Consider the following 10,244-nt stretch of genomic DNA (forward strand, 5'->3'; position numbering starts at 1 on the left):
ATGGCTTCTCCTCAACCTCTACTCTTGATTACTTCATTTCTCTTTGCTATATTTTCTTCTTCACTTGTAGAAGCTGCTTATAGCTATGGTTACACTACCCCTCAAAAGCTATTGAATCCTATCGATTCTTGCTGGCGAAGAAACCCTAATTGGGCGGCAAACCGTCGAGCCCTTGCCAATTGTGCCGTCGGGTTTGGAAAAGCCGCAGTCGGAGGCAAGTACGGGTCAATATACATTGTCACAAACCCGTCGGATGATGCAGAAAACCCTAAACCCGGAACTCTAAGATACGGAGTGATCCAGGACAAACCCCTGTGGATCGTATTCGCACGCGATATGGTCATTGTATTGAAGAACGAGCTCATCATGAATAGCTACAAGACCATAGACGGGAGAGGGGCAAAAGTGGAAATAGCATACGGTCCATGCATCACGATACAGCATGTTAGCCACATCATTATTCATGGGATTAGCATCCATGATTGTAAACGGGGTTCGTCGGGCCGGGTTAGGAGCAGCCCGAGCCACGTGGGCCGCAGGCAAGGATCTGACGGTGACGCCATTGTCGTGTTCGACTCTACAAATGTTTGGATCGACCATTGCTACTTGGCACGATGCCAAGATGGTCTGATCGATGTGATCCATGCTTCCACAGCGATTACTATATCCAATAATTACTTCACTCAACACGATAAAGTAAGTAAGCTTTGCTCGTTAATTTGTATATAATTATTATATATCCAACATAAATCTTCTTGATTCTGCGAATTAATTATTCATATATGAAAACTATATATATATATATATGTTATGTATTGTATTTCAGGTAATGATGTTGGGGCACGAGGATGGTTACACGGAAGATAAAGTTATGAGAGTTACAATAGCGTTCAACTATTTTGCTCCAGGACTGATCGAGAGAATGCCAAGGTACGTACGTACTTCCAAATAGATAACCATGAACAATATATATATATATATATATATATATATATATATATGTATATATATATATATATGTATATATATATATATATATAATAGATGGTGGTTGCCTGTGGCAGAGTAAGGAGAGGATATGCGCATGTAGCAAACAACAGATACGACAAATGGAAAATGTACGCAATCGGAGGAAGTGCAAATCCCACAATTTTCAGCGAAGGAAACTATTTCGTAGCTTATAGCAAAAAACAGGTAACGTATATATATATATATGTGTGTGTGTGTGTGTGTATATATGAATAATAGATAAGAATACTATTGTAACTACGTATATATGGGTTTAACCTAAGGTTTACTATGCATTAATCTTATATACATGCATACTTACAATGGTATGTGCATGTATAGGTGACGAAGAGACTGGATGGGGGCTACGGATCACAGAGTTGGAAATGGAGGACATCAAAGGATGTGTTCAAGAACGGAGCGTATTTCGTACAGTCGGGTTACGGAAGCATTTCGCCCTTGTATTCGAGAGAAGAGTGGTTTCCGGTGGCTCATGGCTCTCTCGCCCCTTTCCTCACCTCCTCCTCCGGTCCCCTCCGCTGCTCCTCCGGCAGACCCTGCTACTGATCCATCTCTCTCTCTCTCTATATATATATATATATATATTCATGTGTGTTGTGTGTACGTACATATTTTTTACAAAGCTAGACGTTTTGTTTGTTTGTACAACAATACGGATCTATGTTTTGAGAGATCCATGGTTTTTTTTGTGGTTTTTTTTTTTTTTTTTTTGCTTTTGGGTTTTCTGTACATGCATTCGGGCTTTTGTAATGATGAGGCTTGTAATGTGAGATTAGATTTCCGGTTGCTGGAATATTTTCAATCATTGTAAGGGCATGTGTTGTGTGTTATCTATTATTAAGTCAATTATGTGACATATCGGACACATAAGTATAAATACTAATGTGGAAATACTATAGTGTAATTTCCAATTTGTAATGAACATATTTATAAATTGAGGCCATATGTTCATATATATTATGGTTATCAAATCAAATGATCCGCCTGTATAAATTTGCAGATGTTTTTTTTTATTAATAATCAAATATTATATTAATGACCAAAATGGAAAATCAAATTATTGTACTTTTGGTACATAAAAGTCTCAAAATAAATAAATAAATTTAAGATAACATCAAATATTAATAAATATCTTTAAATATCTATAATTTTTTCATATTTGATAAAATTTTCACGACGATATATTTCGTAATATTCTAATTAAAACCTAATTCTCTAATTAAAACTATTGTTGACACCATGTAGATTAGAAGGTCAAAACTCATCCATTCCAATCCCCAATAATTTTAGGTTAAAATTTCGAACACCGTTTTCTCAATGATATTGTATGATATTAGTAGTATGTATGATGATCAACAATGACATACAAATTAATGAAAGACAACACCATAAAATAAAAAAACTTGCATTATACAAAACTCAAAGATCGAAATCCAAGAAATCCGACAAAACTTTAAAAGCCAGAGAGAGAAAATAAAGTTATAAAAAGAAACAAAAAGAATATAAACCTCTTCTTTGCATAATTGTCATTAGAATATTAGGGCTTTAATTTATTTAAAAAAGCCTGTTCTCGTTGCTCTGAACTCCACAAGTAACCGGCGCTTTGGCTCTCACTTTCTTCACGTACCAAAACATTCCTCCGCCGATGCCAATCACTCCGGCAGCCGACACCGCCGTCACTGTTCCTGATTTTTTTTTTAAAAAAAAAAATCAAACGTGTCGGAAAATGGAACAAATAATCATGTTATCTGCAATTCTTGCTCAGTACCTGCTATTGCTCCTACGTTCTTGTGCTTCAAGAGGCTAGGATCTGGAAAACAAAATTCAAAGGATCATAACATTTGTCGGAAATTTTCGAGGATAAGTGTGGAGTGGTCACGGTTTATAACTATTAAACTTGACCTAAAACAAGAAAAATTGCATTCTTTTTCTTACGTTATTTTCGGCTATTTTACCTTTACAGTAAGTAGTGGTTTACCTTTACAGTAAGTAGTGACGTTGCCTTGCTTACAAAGGCACAAGAAACTCTGTGTTGTTGTGTCAAACCCGCAAACGCCACTGCCTTTGGTGGTTTCTTGACAAAGAAGGCACCTCGTAGTCACCGGAATCTCGAAATCAACCCTGATTCCGTACTCGGGAACCTGATCGTAAGCAGCATTGCTCGCTCCGACACTCCTCCAGTACACGCTTGTATACGTGGCACAGTATCTAAGCATCAACCTAAGAGACTCGCTCGATGTCGGGTAATAAGAACAGCAAGAAACCCTAGAGCTCAACAGGGATCCGCACTCAGGCAAATGGCGACAGAGATAGCTGGAACTGTCGCAGGAAGAGTCGCATCTGCTCGGAAACCTCTCGCAAAACAGCGGTTTCGGCTCGACGATAACTCTGTCTTGACTGCAGTTGAAGAAGAGGTAATCATTCTGAGAAGACAGTGTGAAGTGAGTGCTTGAATCGACACTGAAAGATCTGGTGGGTCGAAAATTCTCTCTGTCGTCGCAACTCCACATGAAAGGGTCTGAGACAAGGATGTGAGGATCAGAGTAGCTTATGGATTTAACTGGGTATCTTCCAGATGGAGTTCTCAGTTCGAGTTTGGCGTTGTCGGAACAAACCAGCATGTGTCTGTAATAAGGGCTTCCACAACCGTCGTCGATCCCAAATGGGTAGTTTATGGGAATATTTCCACAAGAGTTTCTACAGAGGCTTGATTGGGATCTTGTCCGTTTAGGTGATTGAAGAAGGATAATGAATATGGTTTTGAGGATTATCAGAGGAGAAGAAGAAGATGATGAAGAGTGAAGTGGAGGAGCCATTTTGGGTTTTTTTTTTTTTTTTGGGTGAAAATTTTGGTTTATTTGATTTGGAGGGTTTTTTTTTTATGATTTCTAGTAACAATATGGTTTGAGAATAATTTTTATTTTTTGTTGGATCTGGATGTAAAGATGTGAAGAGTAAGTTTGGGATATCTTGTTGAGGGGTTTAAGAATCATAGTTTATTATTAAAAGCCTTTTTAGATCTCTTATAACCTAAGGTTTCTTTTTTATTTAAATCCAACTTTAATGGGTCCCACCCTACATCGTATTGGGTCCACGTCACTTGAAGGGCGATGCCAAATTTCATGGGCCAAGGGCCTCAACTATGTCAATGTTGGACTACTAATGGGCATACATGTCATATGTTGAGGTCGGTTTAATTTTAGATTTTTAGAAATTTATTTTAATTAAAATTTAATCACAAATTTGATTTAGATACGCGTAATTCACACCAAAGAATAATAATTTTTTTTAAAAACGACTTATATATATATGTTGAATATAAAAATTAAAAAAAAAAACACACGTATATATATAATACATCTTAATAATTTCATAAATATTTGTATATCAAAATATTCAATTTAATAACTAAAATCTAAAAAGATAAATTACGTGGAAAACGTAAAATTTTAACAAAGTATGATTTAATCAAATTACTTCTTACAATATTGGCTTTATAATTTGGGTCTTTTACTTGGTACTGTAATTAGTTTGCATATGAATCTGTAGGCGTTGCCATTGGTTTTATTATGCCACGGTGATATTTTCAACGCATATTAGGTTTCTCCTTGAAACCATTTTTTCCCCAAAACTTATTTACAAATATACAAAACAAAACCAAATTTACTTGCGAAGTTGCTCACTAATTGTCCAAGTATGCATGAACCATATATGCAATCATAATCTTTTAATATTTTGTCTTATTATGATGATTAGTCAAAGAAATACAGTACTTTAATCAAAACCCTTTTCATTATTATTGGTCTTTATGCTCTCAAAAGCGAGAACATAGCATCATAGAATATATATATATATATATTGATGGACTGATCTGTCAGCACAAATCCAATGTATGTAATGTATTATGATATTTATATAAGTTGGACGATAGTGTAACAGTTTTTCTATACACCGAAGACAAAAGAGACAATCAAAGAAATTCCAAAGGAAACAAAATGTTGGCTTCTATAAGTTATCAAATCCATATGTCATCGATCATTTTCTCTTATGATTCATATTGCCTTTGTCTTGAATTCTTCCATTATTATAATTACATAAATTTAATTATACTCTTTTAGTTTTTTACTCTAATTTATTTAGTACTTGTGGTCGTGACTTAGTTGGTTTTATTGAATATACTTTATAAAATTAATTTTAATATTTATTAGTTTATATAAATTAATTGAAATAATTAAAGATTAATTAATTTTATTTATGAATTAAAATAGTTCTATGTTAATTTCTATAACTTGACGTATACGACTCTTAATGTGATGCAATGCGACAATAGTTCCGCCGAACAAAAATTCGTATCAATATGGTGATCGTTGTTTGGGATGTAGTTTTTTTATGTTCATATTTAGAGAAATATATATGTTTGAAGTTTTCACTATTCTTACTTTTCCAAGTTTGAAAATCATTTGGACTGATTTATACACTTGGTTTCTTGTTTTTCTTCTCAAGTTGACCTTGTTGCCAAATCCAGCAGCCAATTAGGAAATAGTACACTTCATTTCACAATAAATATGAATATTATATGTATATATCATTTTCTCTTATCTTGATTTTAATTCAAGAGAAAATCGTATATAAACTGAATTTTTTTATAAAATATAAAACTTCTATATAAATACCTCAATTTTACAAAAATCCTACAGAAATAACTAGATGTTTAGAATTTTTCCAAATAAACTCAATGTTCATTAATATTTTTGACTGTTTTTTATTTAGAAAATACCTAAATTTTGAGTCTATTTAAAAAAAAATTAAAAATTTATATATTTATAGAAGATTTTTGAAAAGTTTATATATTTATATGAAATTTTTATATTTTAGTTATTTATGTATTTTTTAAAAGTTTAGATATTTATATGCGATTTTCTTTTTATTTGTTATCATTTATTAATTTTAAATTTTAAACTATAATAACATAAATATATGATGCAAGAATATGGATAATGTTATATAAAGAAATCATGTTATTTCATTTGCATGCATGCATATTTTAATGCAAGAAAAAGAAATTTGCTGACCATATATATATATAAGAAAAAACAGTGTGAAAAGCATCAATAAATAACTTGTAAGCCCAAACTACAGACCACAAATTTCTACGTAATGCGAACTTATCCACGTGGGCGCAGTATCGCATTGGTCAATGCAAATCTCAGACAGCTTTGTTTTTCATTAATTTCAGCCATTTTCTCTTTGTACACACATATATATATAAGTGTTATATTGTGATGATTTGCTACGAACCATTATAAAAAATATCCTTATTTTGATATTTCTACTTCAATTGTGACTATATAACCCATATGACTCAAAATATAGTGTGGTCACATTTTGATTTTATTGATTATAACGTTAAATTTATGTTGATCTCACTAATTCATTATGTTCATATATTGTATAACTTATTAATTATTTGATTAAAATATCATAAATTGAACAATGATATTAACATGTGACCATACTATATTTTGGATAACATGGATTACATGGTCACAGGTGGATAAGGGTATGTATTGAAGTAAAAATAGCAAAATAAAAGTATTTTTGATATAATGTCATTTGCTATTGACTATTAAATTAATTAAAGTAATTAATAATCTGTGCTTTGGGTTTGGAATGAGATCATGGTAGTTAGTAGGGACCCTCTTGACATCTAACACGGTTTCTTGGTTGCTTCCTTCATCTTTAATTTATTAATTTTTTTGTAAAAATAAAGTTATACTTTTTTAAAAACAGATAATACAATTTGATCTTGAAAATGCAAGTTAACCGTGCCGACAAAAGAAATTAGAATATTTTTTTTTGTCATGATTAGCTTCTATCTAAGAAAATGCTTGATATATCTACAATGTTCCAAATTATTAATCTAGGGGTTTAAAAATTGCAAATGAAAGTTAATGATGAGGGAAACGTGTCAAAGTTTCTAAAATTTGAAATTACAATATGAAAATAAAATTCGTCAGGAAGAAGAAATTTACGACAAACTAATAAATGGGACGAACACAAACCATACATATATATGTATATGAATTTAGGTTAGAAACGTAAGATTTACGTTATTAAAATCGATTTTAGTTATTTTTAATTAACATATATATATATATATATATATATTGATATTGATTTTATTTATATTATCATCAAAGGAAAATAATAATTATTTATTAGAATTCATATCTTACTGACGGAAACAAATTTAGATATAACAATTCAACCGATTTTATACTCGAATATAATGAAAAATTAGAACTAGAGCAAAAATATGAATTATAGTATCAAGACTGAATTGGTGCATTTTATATAAAAAAATTTAATTTTTATGGATTCGATAATGATTAGATATAGTTTTCAAAACCATGGATGGAGCATGTGAATCCGTGAGCATTAAAGCGAAAATAATAATATTTATAATGATAATTACAAAATAAATTAATAAATAAAAGAAGTAGAAATAATTAGTTGCCCACACTTCAGGGCATATTAACACGAGACGTCGAGGTAGAAGGAAAAACAGGGAAATATTATTTTAATCAGTTAATTAATTAATTTGTGCGGTGGAGTCAAAGCAAGAGACTCGGTCGTTCCGGTAGACAGTCAAACATGTTCTCCAAAATCTCAAGATCTATAAAAAAAAAAAAAAACTGTCAACATGTTTTCGTGTGTACACCACACCTTTCACCGTCTAAAATTAATCATTTAATCATTTTTATAAATTTATTTAATTTCTTCAAACCCTAAATTGCACCTGTCAAATGTGAAAACATGTGCGTTTTTAGGTTTATTTTTAAATTCTCAAAATTAGTTTTAAAATATTAATATTTAAAAAATTCGTAAAATTAAATTGCTCTATTGTGCGTGATGCTGAATTGAATAGTTCAAAAACTGCAGCTAAAATGGTCATAGCTTTGCTAAATTCTTATTAACAACTGTAATTATTTTTTAATCATCAGTTTCTAAAAATTTGTTCGAAAATTGAACGGCGAAAAAACTGCTGGTTGCTAGGTATAATTTGAATATTTGTAAATGATTTAATAACTGTGGATTGCCATTTATTTCGATATAAAAGTAATCACATCAATTGAAATTAATATTGAGTTACTAATAGCATAAAAAATTGTTTCAAGGAAAAAAAAAGTACAAATTACCCAATTATTTGTGGTCGAGTGGCTAGCGTGTTGATCCATAGGGCCTTCATGTCAAGCGCTCGATCTCGCATTAGGGAGGGAGAGATGTTATTTAATTTCTTTTATTTCTATGAAGTCGTCGCCGGTGTGATGTAGCTAGTTTGAGAGGGTGGTGGTGGGTTCCATGTTCCAGATCTTATATTCGAACCACGGGTGGGAGGGTGAGGCGTGGTTAGATATATTTTAAATGTTGTTTCCGATCCAGAGGATATAGGTTGAGTCGAAGTTTCAGTTATTCCCGTTAAAAAAGAAAAGTTGCGTATTGTAAGAAACAGAAACACTGTTTCCTAAAACCTTATAAATTATCCAAAACAAAGAATTGGGGTTATTTAGCAATTTCTAGAAATATGTACGCCCAATACAAGAAAGTACAGAAGTGATGGGGTGGAAATGTGAATCGATGAAGAAGTGCTTCCTATTCCTAACACATGGGCCCAGGAAAGTATCCAGTGGACCGTAACCGGTAGCCGGTAAAATGAGGAGCCGGGCCGTCAAATTCGTTGACTTGGTTGCCCCATCTCTTTATTTTGTTCGTACTTTTTCTATTTTTAATATTTTGTCACAAAAAAATTGATATGTTTAGGTTTTCAATAAATACCACAATGAATGACGGAAAATAATATTTAAGAAATCCAAGAAAAATATTTATATATGTTAAAAAAATTTCTGAATTATTGTTTCTTATCTAATAATATTAATATTTAATTATATATATATATGATTTTTTTGGAAATTTAATCAATTTTAAAAATATCTATTTTATATAAAAATGTCACAATTTATACAAAATTTTAAGAAAAAAATTATATATAAATATCTGAAATTTTACAAAATTACTAAATAAATATCTAAACTATAAAATTTCTAAATAAATATCTTAATTTTTCAAAATTTCTATATAAATATTTAAATCCATTAACAGTGTTAACGAATACTATTTTATTTGATAAATTTTAAAATTTTTGAGTATTTATGTACAAATTTTGAAAAATTTAGATATTTATTTGAGAATTTTATAATTGTCTGATAATTTTATAAAAAATTGAGTTATTTATATGTTATTTTTTTTAATTTTAATAATATGATATTTTTAATTAAAATAGTAAAGAAAGGGGAAATAATCACGTGGAAGACGCCGGAGAAATCGGGGGGCGGTGGGATCAAACTTTTCGTCGCATTGATCATCGAATCAGTCAATGCTCTTTCTTGACGATTTAAAGACGATACGACTTTCCCCTTTTCTCGTGATTTCTATTTCTATTTCGTACACCGAATTATTACGACAAATTAAAAGAAAAGCGGACCGGATCCTAAATGGGCAGCCGACCCGGTTAGATAACATTTCGCAATAATTCGTTATTTCCATTGATTCCGACCAAACTTATAATTAAACCTTGGATAGTGAACCAACCAGAAAAAAAAATCGACGTATTTTAGACATTGGTGTAGAGATTAAAGATGAGTTATATATATTCAAACTAATGCTCACTCGAAATTAATATTAGTACTTGTATAGAATTTTAAAACAATTCTTAATATATAATGTGCATATACTTCCACAATTAATCACTCATAAAAGGCGATAAACACTTATTTACATATCAGATATGACTCGGATATATTATAAAAACATACAATATTATATATTATATATAATTAAACATGATTAGAAATATATATCTACAAATACAATAAAATCTAAATATTGTATATAACTTATGATAAAACACTATTTCGTATAGAATGTGCATATATACATGATTCCACAGTTAGAAAAACACAGTGAAAAAGGAATATTTACGCATAACACAGATACAGTATAATATATATATATATATATATGTATATATACACGAGAAGGAATAAGCGTATTTCCCAAAAGGAAGTGGTTAGGGTCAGCGGAGGATCAAAACCCTGACGCAGCATCTGACGTAAAAAATACCAACAAAGAAAATTAAAATTTAATAAATAAAAAAC

General features: G+C 30.9%; 2 protein-coding genes across 2 annotated transcripts; one reads left to right on the forward strand and one right to left on the reverse strand.

The window, feature by feature from the left end:
- Window positions 1–1,710, forward strand: LOC104809484 (putative pectate lyase 2). The gene is made up of 4 exons (XM_010535494.1): window positions 1–696; window positions 827–930; window positions 1,065–1,194; window positions 1,351–1,710. Exons 1-4 carry the CDS (start codon window positions 1–3, stop codon window positions 1,573–1,575), a joined length of 1,155 nt encoding a protein of 384 aa, XP_010533796.1. The 3' UTR covers window positions 1,576–1,710.
- Window positions 1,711–2,424: 714 nt separating this feature from the next.
- LOC104809485 lies at window positions 2,425–3,870 on the reverse strand. Its single transcript, XM_010535495.2, has 3 exons — window positions 3,008–3,870; window positions 2,798–2,839; window positions 2,425–2,714 (listed from the first exon to the last, which is right to left on the reverse strand). The coding sequence occupies exons 1-3, from the start codon at window positions 3,843–3,845 to the stop codon at window positions 2,584–2,586; spliced, it is 1,011 nt and encodes a 336-aa protein (XP_010533797.1). The 5' UTR covers window positions 3,846–3,870; the 3' UTR covers window positions 2,425–2,583.
- Between the last annotated feature and the right edge of the window lie 6,374 nt (window positions 3,871–10,244).

Source organism: Tarenaya hassleriana, unplaced genomic scaffold (assembly GCF_000463585.1).
Source record: "Tarenaya hassleriana unplaced genomic scaffold, ASM46358v1 Cleome16, whole genome shotgun sequence".
In the NCBI taxonomy this organism is placed as follows: domain Eukaryota; kingdom Viridiplantae; phylum Streptophyta; class Magnoliopsida; order Brassicales; family Cleomaceae; genus Tarenaya; species Tarenaya hassleriana.